Source organism: Acinonyx jubatus, chromosome D1 (genome assembly GCF_027475565.1).
Source record: "Acinonyx jubatus isolate Ajub_Pintada_27869175 chromosome D1, VMU_Ajub_asm_v1.0, whole genome shotgun sequence".
Lineage (NCBI taxonomy): Eukaryota > Metazoa > Chordata > Mammalia > Carnivora > Felidae > Acinonyx > Acinonyx jubatus.
Genome location: NC_069390.1, coordinates 93,425,422 through 93,447,752, shown reverse-complemented (window position 1 = coordinate 93,447,752; position 22,331 = coordinate 93,425,422). Strand labels below are relative to the sequence as shown.

Below are 22,331 nucleotides of genomic sequence, written 5' to 3'. Positions count from 1 at the left end.
AGAGCCACCCAGGCAGCCCAGAACTCATTTGTTTATAACCCACTCCTGAATGAAGATAAAGAGGAGCCAAGTATCTCAAGATCGTTAGACCTAACATGGCAGCAATACGGAGTGGCCCATGGGATGCTTCCAAAGGATTTGTTCATTTCAAAAGGATTTGTTAACTCCCTGCTGCATCCTACACACCAGTCAGGCGTTCAGCATACCAATGCTGCAGGCTGCCTTTCCTTTTCCTCTTCAACTACCCAAACTAGTGCCTTCTTTCTGGATGGAAGACCATGGAACCCGAGACATGAACATCTCAAGAAAAAGACACCGGAAACAAGGTCCCGAGACAATTTATATTTATGTACCCTCACTTTAAAAATACTGACAACTGATGGTCGTCATAATCATTTTTTTCTTTTTTTGAATTTTTTTAAATGTTTCTTTGTTTTTTGGGGGGGGGGGGGGGACAGAGAGAGAGGGAGACACAGAATCCAAAGCAGGCTCCAGGCTCCCAGCTGTCAGCCCAGAGCCCGATGCGGGGCTCGAACCCACAAACAGCGAGATCATGACCTGAGCTGAAGTCGGATGCTTAACCAACTGAGCCACCCAGATGCCCCATCATCATTATTTTCTATGGAAGCATCCTACTTGTGCCTGAGGTCTCTACTTTAAACCAACTAATCCCTCTTCACTCTACCTTTCCACATAGGTCTTGTCCTGAATCATTCTGTGCTGTCCCGTGAACATTCCTGGGTATTCCGAATCCCAATTCCGTTGTGTATCCAGAACTAGACCCAGTACTTTGCTGACTAGTCTGAGGGAGCACATTCCCAATAGCAGAAGATCCTTTCCCAGGCATGGAACAGGTCACCAATAGAAAGAAATGCAAAGTTCTCCAATTAAGTAAAGCTTCAAAAAAAAAAAAAAAAATGAAATAGGAGATTTGCTTTCTTGCCACTCTAAAATAACTCTTGGGGCTCCTGGGTGACTCAGCCATTTAAGCGTCTGACTCTTGACTTCAGCTCAGGTCATGAGCTCACAGATCCTGAGATCAAGCCCCAGATCAGGCTCCATGGTGACATCACGGAGCCTGCTTGGGATTCTCTCTCTGTCCCCCACCCCTACCCCACTCATGCGCATGAGAGCTCTCACTCTCTCAAAAATAAACAAACTTAAAAAAAAATAAATAACTACTGGGACGCCTGGGTGGCTCAGTTGGTTAAGCATCCAGCTCTTGATTTTGGCTCATGATCTCATGGTTCAGGAGAGCTCTCTCTCAAAAATAAACGTTTAAAAAATAATGAAATGACTCTTGACTTTCTAGACAAAGGAAGGACAGGGTATGTAGGATCTTTGACTAGTTAATGTCAAGTTCCTTGTAATCACATCCTAAGTAACTTCCCACCTTTCCAAAGACCTATTATTTTGGTTTGGGCTCCAACACTGTCAAGACTTCTTGACGTCTTTTGTTCATCTGAACACAGAACCCTCCCTTCCTGATGCTATAAATTAGAGCCAGTTAATACGTGTGCTCTAAGTTTTCTTACTATTATCCGATGGAATTTCTAACCCAAGTTCGAAGTATTTGTGTTTCATTGTTAATAAACACAACAGACACTTCTCAACGTCAGAGCTGACCCTGGAGCCCAGGCACAACCCTCAGGACGCCAGGGTCGATCGGGGTCACTAAGGACAAGAACAGCTTTTGTTTTAAAGCAGATGAACCTTTGGTTAAGACGACCATGCATCCTCCTCTCTGCTTATGGCATAGCAACAGGAAAGCCGCCAAAGAGAAACAGCCAGACGCTGCCTTTTGCGGGGTTGGGGGCAAACTACCCTTGGATGACACGGTATGAACAAACGTTAATAACGAAGTGCGGATCTTACTAAGAAATCATCCTCCCAGCGTGAGGCACCAGGATTCCCCGACGCAAACGCTGTTCCAATGGACAAGGGTGTGTGTGGGCCAGGGAACCCTAGTGCCATTAAGCCGTTATTCTGAGTGCATGTGGCATGGACCGGTTGTGAGTGTTGGTAACAAAAGAACCCCGTTGAGAGCAGGATAAAATAGAGGATTTCAGTGCTGATGGAGATTAAGTAGCCTGAGAATGGCTTTGTATATTACCTTGAGGGAACTCAGGTCTTGTGACCTAAAAAGTGACACCTGGCACCTCAATTGTAGGGAAATAAATCTTCAGTAAAACCACACAGCTCAAGTAGCCTGCTCACAAGGTGAAAGAAATCACAGCAAGCCCGTAAATGTCTTCCCTTCTGGGGACTGAAATGCCATCTCTGGGCACTTACACTCACGTGAATAGCGGATTTAACACTCGAGACAATTGAAGTTTCTTCAAATGAGGAGTCCTCCGCCTTGTTGACAAAACCCCCTATGAAGAGTACTACTGTAATCTGAATCGTCAGCAGCAAAGGTGGGACATGATTAAAACCAAGTGGTAACCCAAGATTTTGGGTCTGGGACCCCAGAGAAAGAACTCTTGGTAGCTTTTCCCCCCCCTCTTTGTCGATGGGAATGAGGAGGGAGGGCTAGGATGGCAGCAGGAAGAATTCCTGTTCGCTTATTTTTCTAGCAACTAAAAGGCTGGACAAGTTTCTTTTTAATTGTTTGTTTATTTTGAGAGAGGAAGAGAGCCGGAGATAGAGTGTGAGCCAGGGAGGGGCAGAGAGAGAGAGGGACGATCCCAAGCAGGCTCCTCACTATCAGCACAGAGCCCCACGCAGGGCTCGATCTCACTCGCGACTGTGAGATCGTGACCTGAGCTGAAATCAAGAGTCAGACGCTTAACCGACCGGGCCACCCAGGCGCCCCAGAACAGATACTCTTCCATATGACACTATCAGCATCAATACATATTTAGAGATCACAGCAAAGGTGATCTTTCTTTTTTGCCTTCATAAACAGGGATGACAGCCATGAAAAGAGCCACCGTGTTTCATTAACACACTGATACGACTGTAAAATAGCCGTTTTCTTCTGGGTCCACTTGAAGGAAGGATGCTCTTGGATTATCAATTTGCAGAGCCTCTGTGCCCACATTTCTCCCGTGCAGCTCCATGTACCGCATGGAAGGAAAATTGTTTTTCTTTAATGTTTATTTTTGAGAGAGAGACAGACTGAGCACAAGAGGGGGAGGGGGAGACACAGAATCCGAAGCAGGCTCCAGGCTCTGAGCGGTCAGCACCGAGCCTGATGCAGGGCTCAAACTCATGAACCACGAGATCATAACCTGAGCCGAAGTCAGATGCTTAACCAACTGAGCCACCCAGGTGCCCTTTTCTTAACTGAAATACAAAAAAAAAAAAAAAAAAAAAGGAAGCTTTTCTTTTTTTCGAGTACCAAAGGTAAAAATGTAAAGTTTAGACGAGCTAATCAGAGCCTGGCCAATCCTCCAGAAAGCTCAAATTCTGAGGAGAACATAGTCTAAATTTCAGATAAGCCATTCTTACTTAAAAATCTGACAATGCAAAGTAATATTGTATATTACTGTGTTAAATTTAACAGTCTCGACCTAATCATTATAAGGAGACTTCATTAGAAATAGAATGCCATTTATTATTACAGAGAACAGGATGTCCTAGTAATTCTACCAGAAACGTGAAAAAAAAGTTGAACTCGCTGCAATAATTTAATCATTGTTCATAGCAAACTTAAACAATTTGAGCAAAAAAAAAAAAAAAAAAAAAAAGGTGTTTCCCCCCCTCGAGTGATCCAGGTAACTTGGATTTTTCAATTAACATTGCATAGATACAGGCCATAGAGATTTTTTAGGTGTTCAGAAAGGAAAAAATATGGCACAGGTATATTCCACACTGATGCATATGGTCTTTACTATTTTTACTAAGCATTTAATCATTCTTTTCCAAAGGCCTCTTAACTCTGCTAGTTTTTCACGAAGTAATGAGTGCTTTATTCCTTGGAAAATATTTCTAAATGGCTTAGCACAATATAGTTACATAGTGTATCTATTATACCAGGAGTACATTTTGTTGTTACAAGACTTTGAAAAGCATAAAGACCTTTCTGAAATTGAAATATTTCCCCCAGATGTTTGATTCCCTAAGTACAGGCTATATTAAGGAACTGAAGCAAAACAACCCTTGTGGTTTCACAGATGTCCTATCACAGTGCAGCCTCCTTTATAATCCTCTGAATAAAATCTAATTTGTTTCATCTGGTGAAGAGGTCATTTCTAGCTTCTGACCCATATGAGTAGGAAGATCTGATCATCTAAATTGTATCTCCTATTAGATTTGTACCTGGTTGGTAAGCAGATCACTAATGTCCCTTCTGGTTAAGATGTTTAAAAATATTCGTCTTGGTTAGAATAAACTTGCATATTTTGGTATAGATTTGCACCTTCTTTGTAATGCAGCCCTGTAGAGGTAAAGCCCCTTTCCCTCCCCACCCTGCGGTGATACATCATTTTACATTTGAAGTCAAAGACTAGTCGTGAATATAAAGCCCATTCTAAGCTCTCTTCTTCTTTCTAGAAAATTCATAATCTGAAATTGCCAAGAGGAATTACTCAATCACTCTCATATCCTGAAAGTAGGAAAGGTCCCCCCCTCCCCCCATTCATAATCTCCTTTCGATTCTGTGGTCACTTTCCAGAAGTCTTAACTGGCAATTTGGAAAATACTAATATAAATTGTGAAGCATGCTGATCATTTAGCTTTACGTTAACCAAAGGTCTCTTTTTAGAATCACCAAGGACACTGGTCTCAATGTGAAAGTGCAAAATCAAACAACCTACTGAGACGTCAATCTTCTGAAACCACCAACGGTCAGCAGCCTTCCAGAAAACCAGCCAAGCACAAGATCCGGAAACAGCATCAACGCCAGAGTGGCCTGAAGTCTTTGGTGACTGAGGAGCTGGCTGTCTGTCAGGGAAACCAGAATAGCACTCCCAGACAGCAACCAAACGAGAATAAGCCCACTGATCCTTCAATAAAGCACGAAACAACTGTAATTATGAATGCCCCGAATGATGATTTACAAGACTCAAGTGCACTTAGGAGCCGGGATCCCAAAGTAACCTCCAACAAACTTGGCCCAGCACAGCAGGCTTCTGATAAGGCATCATATAACAACTCTGCTGGACATCAGTCAGTGACAGATGTTCACAAACAAAGAGGACACGAAGGCCAAGAAGAGAAAAGACCGTCACATCAGCAGCCACACATCCACACTCTTTCCAATGTGGGCTTGAACCACCTAAACGAGCTTAGTAAGAGACAAGTGCCCCTGAGCCAGAAAGGCTCACAGTCTGTTCCTACAGTAAATGTTAATGGATCAACCACAAATAAGAAGCAACCCAAGCAGATTTACACAGAGACGAAATATAAGAACTTAGAAATATTATGGTAAGAATTCCCTTTTCCCAACTTTTTCCTAGAGGAGCTATGAGAGACCACTGGAGACAGGAGAAGGCGTGGGTCATGGGGACGGTCAAGGGAGAGGAAAACATCGCCTAGCAATGTCCTTGGCTCTGATTTCTGCCTCACATAGCCCACTTTCGAGGTATTTCTTTTCTTCTTCCCAGTCTCCTCTACTTTTCCCACTGTAGTTAAGCCAGAGGTTGGAGGGATGGGAGGAGAGAGAAGGACCCAGTTTAAAAAAAAAAAATCATATTTTGAGGGTTACAAGTAATGTTTGGCGGAAACGGTCTCCAACGTGGTTATCCTAAGGAAATATAGGTATGCCCCCAAATACCATCATTTACCAAAATGACAACAATAATCCAACAATAAGGAAACGTTTAGGTAAATGATGGTATTTAATGTCACGCAACCATTAAAAAGCTTTGGTTATAAAGAAACACTTCTATAGGGGCGCCTGGGTGGCTCAGACAGTTAAGGGTCCAACTTCGGCTCAGGTCATGATCTTGTAATTTGTGGGTTCGAGCCCCACCTCGGGCTCTGTGCTCACAGGTCGGAGCCTGGAGCCTGCTTCATATTCTGTGTCTCCCTCTCTGTCTGCCCCTCCCCCCGCTCGTGCTCTTTCTCAAAAATAAACATTAAAAAAACCTATTTTAAAGAAATACTTCTATAAAAAGCAAACAGTAAGGTGCAAATTTACACCTAAGGAGTAGGAGCTCTACTATGCAGAAATAGGCACCAACGAGGAAAAATGCATCAAAATGTCCATAGCAGTTATTTCTGGCAAGAGAAATTGGACTTATTTTTAATGTCCTGTGCATACTTTCTGAATCTGAATTGTTCAAGTTCCCTGCGGTGTAGATGTATCGCTTCCATCGTCAGACCAAAAAAAAAAAAAAAGTTATTTTTAAACTCACATCAGGGGACGTGTGCCGATGCCATTCAATCGAATGTGTATATTACACACCAGATATGCATTAAATCCAGTGCTAAAATGCTATATAGAAGGTTCAAAAGTAGTGTGATGCCCGGGTGCCTTCAAGGAGCTTACTTTCAAAGTAGGTAGACAATTTTGCATGTCTGAAGTAAGAAGACATCCCAGTGCTTCACCTGGAGGTATGGAACAGTCAATAAAATTCAGAACTGGCTTCCTAGAAGAGATCGTGATAGGTAGCAGGCATCCCTGTCTTTTTTCCTGACTTTAGAGGGAGCGCTTCTAACATTCATACCATTAAAAATATTTAACTTTTGCTAGATAGGGAGGGGAGACAGGAAATGTCTCCTATTCCTGTTGCCAAGAGCTTTTATCACAAATGGATACTTAATTTTATCAAAGACTTGTCCTGCATCAATTGAAAATTTCTCTCTTTAAATCCTTTAAGGTAGTTAAATATATTAACAGATTTCCTTTTTTTAAAAGTTATTTTTATCGGAGAGAGACAAAGAGAGCATGAGCAGGGGAGGGGCAGCAACAGAGAGAGGCTCTGTGTATGGTCAGCATGGGGCTTGAACCCACAAAACCACAAGATCATGACCTGAGCCAAAATCAGGAGTCGGTCGCTCAACTGACTGAGCCACTGAAGGTGCCCCTATTAATAGATTTCCTAATGTGACATCATCCTTTTATTCCTAGGATTAACCTAACTTGTCACATTGTATTTTTAATATGTTGCTTAATTTTTTAACACTGTTTAGGATTTAACATTCACATGCGTGAAGTGAGGTGGGCTTAAAATTTTCCTATCTGCCACTAGCCTTATCTGAATGGGTTATCAAGACTATACCAACCTTATAAAACTAGCTGCAGAGTATTCCCCCTTTCTCCATCCTCTAGGACACTTGATATACAATTGGAATTCTCTATTACTTGAAGTTTCATAGAATTTTCCTATAAAACCATTTAGATCACATGTATTTTTTGTCTGGCTTTGTTCGGTTTGTGGGCAGATTTTCAACTTTAATCTACTTATGTTTACTGTAATAATCATATTTGGATTTATTTCTACCATCGTAATTTGTCCTTTCCGTCACCCTGTTTCTATCCTTTGTGTGTGTGTCTGTGTCTTTTATTGAATAGAATTGTTACTTTTTCCCCTGATTTGGAAATACGCTTTGTCTATTTTGAGTATAGTTGACGCACAATGTTAGTTTCAGCTGCACAACTAGTGATCTGACAAGTTTATACGTTATGCTACGTTCACAAGTGTAACTGCCCTCTGTCCCATCACATTGCTATTACAGTATCATTGACTGTATTCCTTATGCAAGGACTTTTATTCCTGTGACTTATGCATTCCATAACTGGAAGCCTTGTATCTCCCTCTCTCCATCACCCACTTTGCCCAACGCCCTACCTCCTACCCTCCGGCAACTGTCAGTTTGTTCTCCGTATTTACAGGACCGATTCTGCTTTTTAGAGTTTATAGATTTCATTTATGAGTGGAATCCTATGGTATTTGACTCAGACTTCATTCACTTAGCATAATACCCTCTAGATTCACCCAACTTAGGTTTTTGAAAAACTTACTTAGCCAGGCAAAATATTTCTGTTCTCTTCCAGAGCATATTCAGAATCGCTGGATTGTTTTAATCCAATCACCCTTTGAGTCACGCATCTTTCCTCCAGCATCTTTTGTAGTTCCTAGGTCTCCAAAAGTTAAGGCTTCTTGTAGAGAGTGTTTTAAATTTAACTGTTTATTAATGTCTCTGCCTCACCATTTTTCTTCCATTTGACTCTTTCTTCCTGAGGTAGAACTTTTGGAAAGGTTTTCAGGAAGGGTAGGTCACTGCTAAATCTACCTGAAGGACCTTTACTCTCTCTCTTGAATTATATAGTTCAACCTGGTAAAGAGCTGGAAAACATTTTCCTATCTCCTGGTTTCTGTTTCTTTGAAAAGTTTTTGTCAATATAATTATCATTCCTTTTGTTTTTCTCTTTTAAGGCTTCCCCCTTTGTTTTTGGTATTCTGAGGTTTCCCTGTGTTAGGTCTCGATATGAAGTGTTTTTTGTGTTTTTTTTTGTTTTGTTTTGTTTTTAACGTTTATTTATTTTTGAGACAGAGAGAGACAGAGCATGAGCGGGGGAGGGTCAGAAAGAGAGGGAGACACAATCTGAAACAGGCTCCAGGCTCTGAGCACTCAGCCCAGAGCCCGACGCGGGGCTCGAACTCCCGGACTGCAAGATCATGACCTTAGCCGAAGTCGGACGCTTAACCGACTGAGCCACCCAGGCGCTCCTCGATATGAAGTTTTTAATCCTGCTTGTGATTCCTAAATCTGAGGATTCATCGCTTTCATAAATTCCATAAAAACTACCATCCATTTTCCCTTTGATTATTATGTACTATTTCCTATGAATATTTCCTGTCTCAGGAAATACTCTGTTTTCCCTCCGGGAACACCAAATACATGCATACTAGATTTTGTTATTCTAGACTCTGGGTCTCTTTAACGGTTTCTTATTTCATCTTTTATCTATCTGTGCTTGAGAAATTTCCTCCCACCAGTTTCCAAATGCACTAACTTTCTTCAGCTGAGTCTAGTATGCACTTTAATCAAAATTTAGTAAATTTCAATAGTGGCATTTTTCATGTCAAGAATTTTTATTCGGTTCTGATTAAAACCTTTTTTTTCCCCCAAAATCGGTTTCTCAGGGTTTTGATTTCTTCTCTCAGGTCTTTAAAATCTTGGGGCGCCTGGGTGGCTTGGTTGGTTAAGCGTCCGACTTCGGCTCAGATCATGATCTCACAGTCCGTGAGTTCGAGCCCCGCGTTGGGCTCTGTGCTGACAGCTCAGAGCCTGGGGCCTGTTTCGGATTCTGTGTCTCCCTCTCTCTCTGACCCTCCCCTGTTCATGCTCTGCCTCTGTCTCAAAAAATAAACGTTAAAAAAAAATTTTTTTTTTTAAATAAAATCTTTAAACATGCTTCAGAATGCTATCTAGGGGCTCCTGGGTGGCTCAGTGAGTTGAGAATAAAAATCCTGGGGTCATGGGATCCAGCCCTGTGTCAGGCTCATGAAGCCTGCTTAAGATTCTCTTTCTCCAGCGTGCTTGCCCAGCTCAGTCGAGTAAGGGTCTGACTTCGGTTCAGGTCATGATCTCACCTTTTGTGAGTTTGCGCCCCACATCGGGCTCTCTGCTGTCAGTGCACAGAGCCTGCTTTGGATCCTATGTCCCCCTCTCTGTCTCTGACTCTCCCCCACTCACACGTGTTCTTCCTTTCAGAAATAAAGATTAATATTTAAAAAAAGATTCTCCGTTGGGATGAGCACTGGGTGTTGTATGGAAACCATTTTGACAATATTTAAAAAGATAATTAAGAAATTAAATTTAAAAAGATTCTCTCCCCCTCTGCCCCCTTCCCAGCTCACACTCTCTAAAACATAATAAAAGTTTTTTAAAATGTTAAAATTCTATTATCAGAAGGTCGTAGAAATCCATCACTGTTTCTTGTGCGTGTGCATGTGTGTCTGTGGACTCTTCTACTTAGTGGATTATTTCCTCATATATTCTAGGATTTGGGATTGTGAATGTATGCTTGGCTATCTTGTCCAAAGACACGTAGGCAGGGTAGAGAAGGAGGTTATCCCTCCAGAGAATTTTTTTTTTAATGTTTATTTTTGAGAGAGAGAGAGAGAGAGAGAGAGAGAGAGAGAGAGAGAGAGGGAGGGAGGGAGGGAGGGAGGGAGGAAGGGACAAAGCGAAAGAGAGGGAGACACAGAATCCGAAGCAGGCTCCAGTCTCCGAGCTGCCAGCACAGAGCCCGACGTGGGGCTCAAACTCCGAAACCGTGAGATCATAACCGGAGGCGAAGTTGGACACTCACCAACTGAGCCACCCAGGCGCCCCAGAGAACTTTTATATTTGATTTTGCCAGACACAACAGGGAGATCCCTCTTCTAGGATTTTTATGTTAATTTTTTTGGTGCTGGAATCCACGATTGTGTGGAGAAGGTAAATTTGAACCCCAAACACTGTCCCGTGGAAATTCACAAGGAATTTTTTCTCCACTTGAGAGCTTAGACCAAGACAAACAGGCTTGCTTTGCAGATTCTCAAGGCTGGTGACTTTCACTAACCCAACTTTTTCTTGAAGACGTAGCTCTGCAAGGCCTGTATGCAGGCCTCTCCCTTGATTCCCCATGCCACACGGGGCCAAGATTTCACATATCCTACACCAGTGTTAAGTGTTAAAACTCAAGCCCAGGGGCGCCTGGGTGGCTCAGTCGGTTGAGCGTCCAACTTCCGCTCAGGTCATGATCTCACAGCTCTCGACTTGGAGCCCCGCGTCGGGCTCTGGGCTGACAGCTCGGAGCCTGGAGCCTGCTTCCGATTCTGTGCCTCCCTCTCTCTGCCCCAACCCACTCACATTCTGTCTCTGTCTCTCTCAAAAATAAACATTAAAAAACAAAACTCAAGCCCATAGGTGCAAAACTCCCACCAAGAAAACCATAGCTTTAGCCTATCCAAAATCTGCTTTTCGTTCCTTTTTTGTGTGTGGTCTTGAAGTTTCCTTGTCTCTCTTATAAATTCTACTATGTATTTACTAAAAAGATGTTTGTTCCAATTTAACCCAACATTTCCAGGCATTTTATAGTGGGAAGGTCTTTAACGTTTCCACGGGGCGTTTGTTGTTTTTGTTTTTCGATTTCGAATGCACTAAATGCAAGTCCTCAAACAAGAGCTAAACTACCCTAAAGAAAAACTAGGAGGATTTTAAGAGGTTAATGTATTTATGCAAAGATTCAGCTGAAGGTCATGAGTTTGATTTGGAGAGCGATGAATACCTCAAGTTCAAAAAGACTTTTCTGCTAAACGTCCTATATACCCAGGTATCATTAACAGACTTGTGGGTTGTGTGTTTTTTTTTTTTTTTTTCCTCCCCATTCAGGAAATTCCATTCTCCCTCTGACAGCCAGCCTGTCAGAGCTTCTCCGGACTCACAGCTCGCTCAGATCATGGAGCATCATCAGCAGGCCTTAAAGCAGCTGACGGAGGTGCAGCCTAACGAAGGGGCCTCGCCCAGCGTCACATTTCCACCTATCTTGTCCAGGGTAGAAAGCGAATCCCAACTCAGCGCGGGGACAAGCCAAAGAAACCAAATGAAAGTGGGTCGGAGCAACTCTGAAGGCTATCTGTTTCAGCTGGAAAAAGGAAAAAAGCATAGGAAAAGCAGCAGCACCAAGGTAATAAAAGCATTTTTACCAAATAACCTTTCAATTCTGGTAACGCAGGTGGGCATGGCCATTCGCTTACTCCCAGCCCCGAAACAGGTCCTTCCGGGTGGGCCCAAGTCCTGAGGCGCTTCCTGATCTCATCCGTCCCTGGCTGCCGCCTGAGATGTCCCTACTTTGTGCTTCATCTCTGGGAAGGGTGCACCTTCGCGGAGAAGCGAGAGTCCTCCTTCTAGCCCCAGGTTAGATGTCACACGCTTGGGTTCCTCACACCCCATTTCAACTCCTAGCCTAGGCTGAGTCTCTCCACACGTGCTCGTATTTGAAAAGAGGAGACAAAGTAGGGCTGAGGGAGTCTGTCACTGCATTCTACCCGCTCCATCCCGCTGTCCCTCCACCCCGGGGAACAATTCTTGTCCTAATCCCCCCCCCCCAGCTCCTGCACCCCAAGACCCAGGACCAACCAGTGACTGGGCTTCCCTCAGCAACACTGGCTCATCTCTTCTGAGTTCTTTGTAAAAGTCACCATTATGAGCACCTTTGCTCCATTTAAATCTTTCGCATCCAGTCTGTAGAGATAAATAAGCGGAAAAGGGGCAGAGGGGGATTCCTAGTGGAGTCTTCCCAGGAGGACCTGAAGGAACGCTGAAGGAGTCTTTTTATGTCCTGTGCATTTCTCCACTGTTACAAGTAATAAAAACCCCTCAGGAAAGTCACTGGCTTCGAATGTCAAGTGGTCAGGAAACAACTGGAAAGTGCATTCCGGTTTACAGGGCAACAGGGCAAGACCCAGTGGGAAGCAATATGGGAATGTGGTGACTGGGTTCCCCAGGAATAGACTCTGAAGTGGAGATTCCTTGCAAGAGGCTTACTGACAAGTGCTTCTAGAACCATCCCTGTAAGGGGGTGGGGGTGGGGGGACAGGGCTGGCTGAGGGAGAGTGTGTGCCCATGATACAGGGGAGGCAGAAGACTCAAGAGGCCCACAGGGACTCTGAAGTTGGGATGGCCCTTTAAAGGTACAGGACCCACATGGACCAGCCATTGGCTACTGACTGTCCCTGGGGAAGGGCTGTAACTTTGGGTACCACAGCGCCATCTGGCTGAGGGCGGTTCTTAGGGAGGGACCCAACTGTGAGCCACAGCAGACAGCACTCCCAGCAAGTGGGGGAATGAGTGCCTCGGTCTAGAGGGACCCTCCCTAGAAGGCAGTTTAGGGCATCAAACCTTAGCTCAGTGCCACATAGGTGTCGAATTCCTATTAGGAACAGTGGTAGGTGCCAGGGTGTAAAGAAAATGAGCCACGGCCCCACCTCGTGTAGACACACATGAAAATGGCTTCAATGTAATGTTGCACATAAAAAAAAGAAAGGAAAGAAAAGAAAAAAGAGGTATGTGTGGGCTGCACTGAGGAGCACCAAGGAGTTTGGGGGGAGGGTGGCGGGGTTAAGCAGAGCTTCGGAGGATAATTCTGAGCCAAGTTTTATTTTCTTTTCAAGTTCATTTATTTTGAGAGGGACAGAGGGACAGAGGGAGAGAGGGAGAGAGAATCCCAAGCAAGTTCCACACTGCAAGCACAGGGCCCGACGTGAGGCTCAAACTCACAAACCGGGAGATCGTGACCCTGAGCTGAAACCAAGAGTTGGATGCTTCACCGACTGGTTAAGTGCCACCCAAGCGCCCCCCTGAGCCGAGTTTTAGATGATCAACAGTGAACAAGAAAAGACAGAGAGCATTTCAGGCAAAGGGACCGGCCTGAGCAGCTATTATGAAGCTGGAGACACCGCGATGCATGCTGGGAACTGCCAGCACGTCAGTGTTGCTGTCCCTGAAACAGGGAGCACGGGGTGTGGACGGATGCAGGTGGAGCAGTAGGTAGGGGCCAGGTCTCACAGGAGCCTGCTTCTCATATGGAGAAGGACTTTATGCATATTTAAGAGAAGAAAAGGAAGATCTGCTTGGGGCAAAGACATCAGCGGTTGATGGGTAGGAAACAGCCCAGCCAGCTCCTTACAGCTGCCAACTTGGAGGCCTGTCTACCTCAGGACTCTAGCCCCCCTCATAACCCTGGCGTCCCTGCCTCAGCTCCCTCGCGCACCCCCACCCCGCGGCTCCTTGGACTCCTTGTTCTGACCCTACTCCCTCTTAGCCTCGGTTCTGCAGGGGGTCCCTAATCCCTGCCCAGGCCATGGGAACCACAATCAGTGGCTTGGAGCTGGGAAAAGCCCCAGTCTCCCTGTAAATAAGGAGCAGCGTGTTTCTGGGATCCCAAGTTCCTTCTTTTTCTACAGAAACATCATTACGTGGTAGTTAGGTTCTGCAGTAGGATTAGCGCTGTTCTCAAGTCCTTCGTAAATAGAAGGGGTCTTGCAGGCCAGACTAGGAAAGCAGACACCACGCAGGCTATTATGTCTAAACAGAAATCCATTCAGAGCTTTGGAACCAGCACATTCTCAGGGTGAGGAGGGCCTGCTGACTCGAGGGTTGATAGGTTACCAACGGCCTAAGCCATAGCTCCAACACACTCCTCAGAAGAGGATCTTCTGCGTTAGGTTTCTTGCCAACTAGGGGTTGTTGTTAAAAATGCAAGCTTTTAGGGACACCTGGGTGGCTCTGTTGGTTAAGCATCTGGCTCTTGGTTTCAGCTCAGGTCATGAGCTCACAGTTCCTGGGTTCAAGTGCCCTGTTGGGCTCTGTGGTGAGTGTGGACCCTGCTTGAGAATCTCTCTCTCTCTCTCTCTCTCTCTCTCTCTCTCTCTCTCTCTGCCCCTCTCCCATTTGCATGCATGCGCTCTCAAAATAATTTGTTTTTAAATGCAAGCTTTAAACACAGTTCTTATGATTTAGAGAGAGAAAGAGCATGAGGTGGGGGGAGGGGCGGAGGTGGGGGGAGGGGCGGAGGTGGGGGGAGAAAGATTTTCAAGCAAGGTTTACACTCTCCACAGAGCCCAATGCAGGGCTCAATCCCATGATCCTGGAACCCTGACCTGAGCTGAAATCAAGAGTCAGATGCTCAACTGACTGAGCCACCCAGGCGCCCCTGGACTCTGTTCTTAGTGAGCAGGGTTAAGTGGAAGTCAGACTCAGCCATTCCCAATTTCTCAGCTCTCTTAATACTGGTGTCCCTTGGGCAAGTCAGTAACTCACCTGAGCCCATTTCCTCACATGCACAATCAGAAATCATTCCTTCTTTCTGCAGATTCGGTGTGACAATTACATGAAACGATGTATTAAACCTTAGCTTAGGGTCATCCGGGTGGCTCAGTCGGTTGAGTGTCAGACTCTTGGTTTTGGCCCAGGTCATGATCTCACAATTTGTGAGTTCAAGCCCCGCATCAGGCTCTGCACCGACGGACAGAAGCCTGCTTGAGATTCTCTCCCTGCCCCTCCCCTGCTCACGCACGCTCTCTCAAAAATAGATAAACTTTAAAAGCTGGAAAAAAAAAAAAAAAACACCTTATCTCCGTCCCTAGTGAAGAGTAGACCATCAAATCAATTAGTTGCCTTTTCCTTCTTCCTTCCCTCAGTAACCTAAATTCAGGTCTTACAGAGGAGAGGGGGAGGAGAGTACCTCCGTGACAGTGTGTGTCCCCAGAAGTCTGAGAGCATGGGAGGGTAGGGAAGAGGAAGGAAAAAGAACTTTCAGTTACTGCCGCCCAAACCCTCTTCCCAAGTCAGAGAAGCCCTTCCCTTCCTGCTTTCTTTCAGGAATGTTACCATCCACCCATATCCATTTTCTCACTCCAACACCTTCAACCTACATCTGACAAATGCACAGAAGCGCCCTTTGTCCTTTAAGCTCCTCCAGAAGCTCAAATGATTTCGAACAGAGCTATTTGTATAGGACAGCAGGTAGCCGGGGCACCAGACGGGGGGAATCATTATCTGGGTCATGCCCATTTGCTAGTCACAGCAAATCTTGTGGTTTCCAAGGGAATCGACTCGAAGCACATTAAAAATGTGAGGATTTGTAAAGCCAACGGGCCCACGCACCGTTCCCCTTTCCCTAGCAGTTCTGAGGGGACTGATTGATGAACACGAAGCATCGTCTGTGCTGTTAAAGCCAGACGTCAGGCAGCAAGAGACTGACGCAGCGCCCGGGACGACAAACAGCATAAAAGTATCTGTCGCGACCCGCCACAAAAACCACTGCTTACAGGGTTCTCCCGCAGCCTAGCTGCAGTAATTAACTCGTGTGTTTGTGGTCACAGACAATCTAGGTATTGCTGCTTGACTGCTTCTAAGGAGAGGTTTATTTGGATTAAATTTCTCAACCACAGAGCAAATTCCCTTCGCTTGCTGTTCTCTCCAGTATCTGAGGCATTGTTTTTCATTGTCCCGCTTTTGAGTAGCCTTCCCCTGCTTATACGTCTGAGGAATGTTCTGGAGAAAAGCCCTGCCGTGGCCCCCACAGCAGGGTACATACAGTGTTTCAGAGTTGAAACAGGTCCTCGCCAGACAGTCAAGCTCATTTTCAATTCACGCACACTTCGCCCCAAGTTTACAAGAAAACATCACTCTTCTAGCTCGTGAAGGGTGATTAATTACCGGCAGAAATATGCCATCAGGACAGTCCCGTGCCATCTTCTGCTAAAGGGGCCATCAACAGTGAACAGCAGTTCAGACGGGTGGGTCTGGTCTTTGCCATCATCAGGCGGGGCCAGGGATGGCTGAGGTCAGCTTGGGCACATCTTATGCAAAGACTAGCAGCGAACCCCATCAGGGGCATATTGAGAACAGGACTGTATTCCCCCCCCCACCCACCCCGTGTTTGGAGACCTAACAGGGCTATCATTGTTGATTTAATTTTCAGGGTGTATGGGGGGGGGGATGCTATTGTGACCTTTTAGTCTTGTAACAGCCAAGGAGAACTAAATCAAAGTAAATTCTGAGGATTATTTTACTATAAAAGCCTTTTGAAGAGACAGAAAGCAGATTAGTCGTTGCCTAGTGCTGGAGGTGGGGGGCCGGGTGGGGGGCGGGGGAGGAGCGGCTGCTAATGGGTACAACTTCAAATGGGGGAGTTCTGTGGTATGCAAAGTCAATTTCAGTAACGCTGTTAGGAAGATTTCTGATGGAAAGAGATCAAATGGAATTACAGCACTGAGCGGCAATCGAGATTACTTGAGGCAAACTTAAGCAAATCTAGGATTTTTCATCGCCAGTCACCCAGAGCAAACTTCGTTACGAAGCATGCTCTCTCCCCCTTGAGAAAGGTCTCTGGCTAGAAGCAGCCCAATCCCGGAAAAGGCGTTTGGAGCATTTGGATTCCCCCTCCCCTCCGGGCCACACTCTTTACTTTGTAAATAGGTAACGCTAGTCCCTCCGTGTTCTGTTTTTCAAGGACAGCCAAGACATAGATTCTGGTTATTGGAGGGGATAGTAAAAACTGGGGGAACCCGGGAGCAGGGAGCTATTATTCACGCTTCACAATGTATCTTTTAGGGAGTCCGTGCAATGATTATAGTTAAGCTGCTTCACATTAAGTTTGTGATTTCTGGACACACTGATCATTTCTCATCCGTTTTGGACAAATTGGATTTAGGACTTGGATATGAGTGAGGTTCTCTCCGTTTTCATTTCTGGTTTACTCTGGCAAATAGTAATTTCAGCGATTGCAAAACAACAGGTCAGATGATAAAGAACAAGTTTGCGATTGCCACGTAGAAGATACGAGGGTTCATTCACCTAGTAATTAGCAGAGATTTTTAAATGTGATCACACACAGTGCAATCAAGGCTTGCACAAAAAGGCCTTTCTTACACATTGCTAATGGAAGTGTTCATGAAGGACCTTAAAGGTGTTCATGATTTTGCCTCAATAATTCCACTTTTGTTAACTGATCTCAAAGCAATTCTCACAGTAGCCCACAAACAACGCTCACTGCCAGGACATCTTAAATGGTCGACATTTAGAGGAATAGCTAAATAATGCAACTATAACCAGAAGACAGAATGTTATGTATGGAAGTCATTTTTGGAAACCAATGACGGGGAAATGCAGTAAAATGCTACAACGCTTAGTGAAGGGGCCCCTGGGTGGCTCAGTCAGTTAAGCATCCAGCTCTTGATTTCCGCTCAGGTCATGATCTCGTGGTTGTGAGTTTGAGCCCCACTTGGGGCTCTGTGCTGATCGAGGAGCCGGCTTAGGATTCTTGCTCTCTCCCTCTGCCCCTCTCTCCAACTCATGCATGTGTGTGCTCTCTCTCGCTCTCAAAAAAAAAAAAATGCTTAGTGAAAATATCTAATTTGTAGCACTTGACAATTTTACGCAAGCATGAACAGATAAATATCAAGGGCAAGAAGCAACTAGAATGGTTTTGCCAGGTGATCGTTTTTCTTAAAGGGGATTTAGGATTTTGACGAGCCTTTAATGAACACCATTTTCTCTCCATAGTTTAATATTTTTAAACGATTTTTAGCCCAACAACTTCTTCCGAAAAAAGGAACCGCCTCTCTCCTTTTAGAGTTAGATATGCCCAAAGAGTTTTGACTGTAAGTTTTGAACATTCTAATCAGGGAAATTCGGTTTGCAGAACTCGATCCTTGAAGCGTAGAAATGTTGCCTACGAGTCACAAGATTCTAGCTCTCTGAAGCACCAAGACGTTAGAAATATTGCTTTCACTTCCAAGTCACAGAATTACGATTTACCGTACCTTCAAAAAGATGGGCTCCTTCTCACATACGATTAACCCACCGGTAGAGAGCCACACAGCTCACAACACCAGAACCAGTTATTTGTATGGTTCTCTTGTTCCCTTCCCGACCCACGATTGCTGTTTCAGATCTAAGAACCATATCTGCATTCAAGGCGAGAAAACAGAAAAAGAGAGGGGCCGAGCCAGCCCGGATAAAAGCTTTCTAAGATACAAGCTTTCCCCCGGCCAACTTTCATTTATACCGCACGGGCCAGAGCTCAGTGCTTCGGATCTGCAGAACAGAGTACCTGGCTCGAAGATTCTATAGTGGGGAAAGGCAATGGAGAAACTAACTAGGGCCAGCTGTGGGTAGTCAGGCACTAGCCCAGCGGGAGAACACATTCTTGTAACAGTTGATACAAAGGATACCGAAGTTCCCTTCAAGAAATGATACGCAGTAACTGTATCCAAGGTAAGATTTTTTTTTTTTTTTAAGTCTCTGGACGCTCTCTGCCAAATTCTGTCTGAAGAACTTATTAGATGTACCGCTTATTTTAGGCCTTATCGTAATTTACGAGAGCTTTCGAGATTTAGAGAAACGCTGAGCTTTGTACCACGTGCAGGTGAAACAGGGCAGTGCTGTCGCCTCTTGAGGATGGCTATTCTTTCTCCAGCTGAAGCGTTGACGTAGATCTGTCTGAACGGAACCATTGTCATCCAAACTAGCTCTTTGGGTTGGTCCTTTCCTACCCTGCTCAAGGAAGGAAACCGAATGAACTCACAAACTCAAAAAAAAAAAAAAAAAAAGAGGGAGGGGTGCGGGGGGGACTTGGTATCTCCACAAGGGCATCTGCCCCAAGCAGCAAGTCAGTTTTAACACTGGAAGCAGGAGTCAGGGGAATATCATCATCTAGTCTACAGTCTGGAGAGCATTAGTGTTTTTCCGGCCTGTTATTTTGCTCAAATGTCGTAATTTAAAATTAAATCGCCACATCATGTTACTGTCCCTTTAAATATGCAATACCACTACGAAGGTCATATAAAATTACACCCTTCAGGGGCGCCTGGTGGCTTAGTCTGACTTCGGCTCAGGTCATGATCTCGCGGTCTGTGAGTTCAAGCCCCGCACGTGGCTCTGTGCTGATGGCTCAGAGCCTGGAGCCTGCTTTGGATTCTGTGTCTCCCTCTCTCTCTGACCCTCCCCCGCTCATGCTCTGTCTCTCTCGGTCAAAAATAAATAAAACATTAAAAAATAATAATAAAATAAATAAATAAAATAAAATTACACCCTTCAAAATATCCAAAAATCACACTGAATGAAAGGAGTTTCTCAGTACATCTTGCCTAGACTCTAACCCTTAGAAATTTAGTATCTTGGGATGTCTGGGTGGCTCAGTCGGTCAAGCATCCGACTTCAGCTCACATCATGATCTCCCGGCTTGTGAGTTTGAGCCCCGCGTTGGATTCTGTGCTGCCAGCGGGAGCCTGCTTCAGATTCTGTCTCCATCTCTCTCTGCCCCTCCCCCACTGGTTTGTTTTCTCGGTCTCGCTCGCTCAAATATAAATAAACATTAAAAGATAAAAAAATGTACTGTCTTTTGAATGTTATGACATCATCAGGGCACTCCTCTTTTTGAAGCAATGCGTACCTGATTTAGATCGCCTCTTCCCAGGAAATCATTTGGTTTTGTCATTGTAGGAGACCAGACATAACAGTAATAGCAGATGTTGTTCAAAAGGTTAATAACAAAACACCAGTTCGTTCACTCGAAAATGTTTATTTGTAATTCTCAGAATTCCAGCTTTGTTGTTGTTGCAGAAGTCGGAGAAGTCACAGCCCGTGAGCCAACCAGCTACAAATTACCCAAGAAGCTACAAATTATCAAGAGCTACCCTTAACGTGGAAGAACTATCAGGAACTGCGGCCACACTCTCCCAGCTGTCCACACGGACCTCCGTTCTTCCCTCTCCTGTGTGGCTAGGACAGCTGGGCGGGGGTGGGGGGAACACACAGTTCCTTAATAGAAACTGTCTCTTTGTATCTGTAGAGTGCCAAGCTGAAAGGTTATCAGAAAAGAGACGTGAAGCTTGGAGGCCTTGGACCTGACCTTGAGTCCATCAGAGACAAAGTGAGTGTGACGTACGTACAGCATTCTGTAGGCTTGGGTTTGCTGACCTGCCTTTTAGCAGAACCGCACAGACCCGTGCCCCGGAACCAAGTCCTCATCCAAATGTCTCCCTCTGAGTAGACTCTTCTGAAATAGCATTGGTAATAGAGACCCGGATACGCCTTTTACCATAAAAATTACCCAGCCAATGCTGTTTTATGTATCCACCTTTTAGTTAGGTTTGAGGGCCCGCACAGAAGAGGGCCATGTGCACATGAAAAGAGATGTGTGTGTTAGACGGTCGTTGGTCTTTCCCAATAGAGTGATCTTGGTAATTTCAAAGAGTGGCTACAGAGAAGACGCTTAGGATAAGAGTTCCCCAACCCATGAAAAGTGCATCCACTTTAGTTCCTTTCCTCTAGTGAAAGGAGATCTTCATTTAATGTGTTTTAACTGCGGTTGCACTCAGGGCATGAAAAGAGAGTATAGTTCAAAGTTGGAAGCCAAAATGAAAATAAATTGGGTAAATGCAACAAAGAAAGAGCTGAATGTGATTTAGCCCCTGTTAAGGGAACACTGGGTGTGCTACTGCGGTGATGTCCCGCCCCCTCCGAGAGAGACTGTTTCTAGGAGAAACATTAACTTAACCATCTCACCGCCGTTGCCTTACACATGGTAACCCCGTTTCCCCAGTGCCTCCGAGACGCTACCATACGCCCAGCCGGCTAAAACGAGTGCTGTTTTTAAAAGGAGAGAACGGGGAGATCTAGCAGGGCCTGTGCACGGTCGTAACTTTGTTTCTGCGAACAGATGCAGAAATTAATCCAAAAAAAGGAATACGCCAGACAAGTTCAGGAGTATAACACGAAGACGCTATCCCTCCTGCCGAAACCACAAACAGCAAAAACCAAAAGTAAATCGGCCATCCCCCGGCAGAAGGTAAGAAATTCTCAGCAAGGCCGTTAGCTTTGCAATTAGAGTGAAAAGGAAACCTTTGTTACCTCTTAAGTTCCCCCACCTTTTTGGGTTTTGTTTTGTTTTTGGAACACAGGGATGTCTTAGCTACTGCTGTTCCTGCAGCTGTCCCTCCTTCACAGATACTGATATTGATACAGACAGTGATACAAATAACACGTACACACATATGATGCTGTAAGATTAGCCTGAAGTTCGTCATGGTCTTTAGCCCTCCATGGTTTCTTCCGAGTACAGTATTTCAAATTTGTCACCCACCCACAAACTGAATAGTAAGGCCGGCAGACATGAAGAGATACTCGACATCACTCCTCATCACGGAAATGCAAATCAAAACCCCAATGAGATCACCTTACACCTGTCAGAAAGGTTAGAATCAAACAGACAAGAAATAACAAGCGTTGGTGAGCCTTTGGAGAAAAAGGAACCCTCATGCACTGCTGGTGGGAATGTCAGGTCACACGGTCACTGTGGAAACCAGGATGGAGGCCCCTCAGAAAGCTAGAAACAGAAACACTATATGATCCAATAGTTCCACTACTCGTTATTGACCCAAAGAAAACAAAAGCACGGATTCGAAAAGATACATGCACACGTATGTTTATTGCAATATTTGCTGTAGCCGAGATACGGGAGCAACCCCAGTGTCCCTCTATAGAAGAATGGAGAAAGAAGACGGGGCGTATTAAAGAAGGATAAAATGGGGCCACTTATGCCAATGTGGATAGGCCTAGAGGGTATTCTGCTAAGTGAGATAAGTCAGACTGAGAAAGAAACACAATTTCACTCCTATGTGGAACCTAAAAACCAAATGAACAAGCAACAAGCAGAATCCAACCCATAAATACAGAGAACAAATTGATGGTCACCAGAAGGGAGGTGGTAAGGGCGAGGGGCAAAATGGGTGAAGGGGAATGGCAGGTACAAGCCTCCGGTTATGGAAGGAAATCATGGAGACAAAAGGCACGGCCCTGGGATTATAGTCAACGATACTGTCATGGCCTGCGTGGTGACAGATGGTAACTACACTTGTGGGGAGCACAGCCTAACCTAC

The 22,331-nt window shown here is 44.9% G+C and overlaps 1 protein-coding gene across 7 annotated transcripts in view; it reads left to right on the top strand.

Moving 5' to 3' along the window:
- The window catches only part of JHY (junctional cadherin complex regulator), a 60,121-nt gene that overhangs the window by 35,906 nt on the left and 1,884 nt on the right, over positions 1 to 22,331 (top strand). For 6 of the 7 annotated variants that reach the window (XM_027036770.2, XM_053203962.1, XM_027036772.2 and 3 more), the window contains 4 exons: positions 4,709 to 5,370; positions 11,275 to 11,569; positions 20,243 to 20,323; positions 21,113 to 21,241. In XM_027036770.2, coding sequence (XP_026892571.1) covers positions 4,709 to 5,370; positions 11,275 to 11,569; positions 20,243 to 20,323; positions 21,113 to 21,241 — 1,167 coding nt within the window. The remainder of the gene's footprint in view (positions 1 to 4,708; positions 5,371 to 11,274; positions 11,570 to 20,242; positions 20,324 to 21,112; positions 21,242 to 22,331) is intronic. The other variant, XM_053203964.1, reaches the window with a different exon arrangement.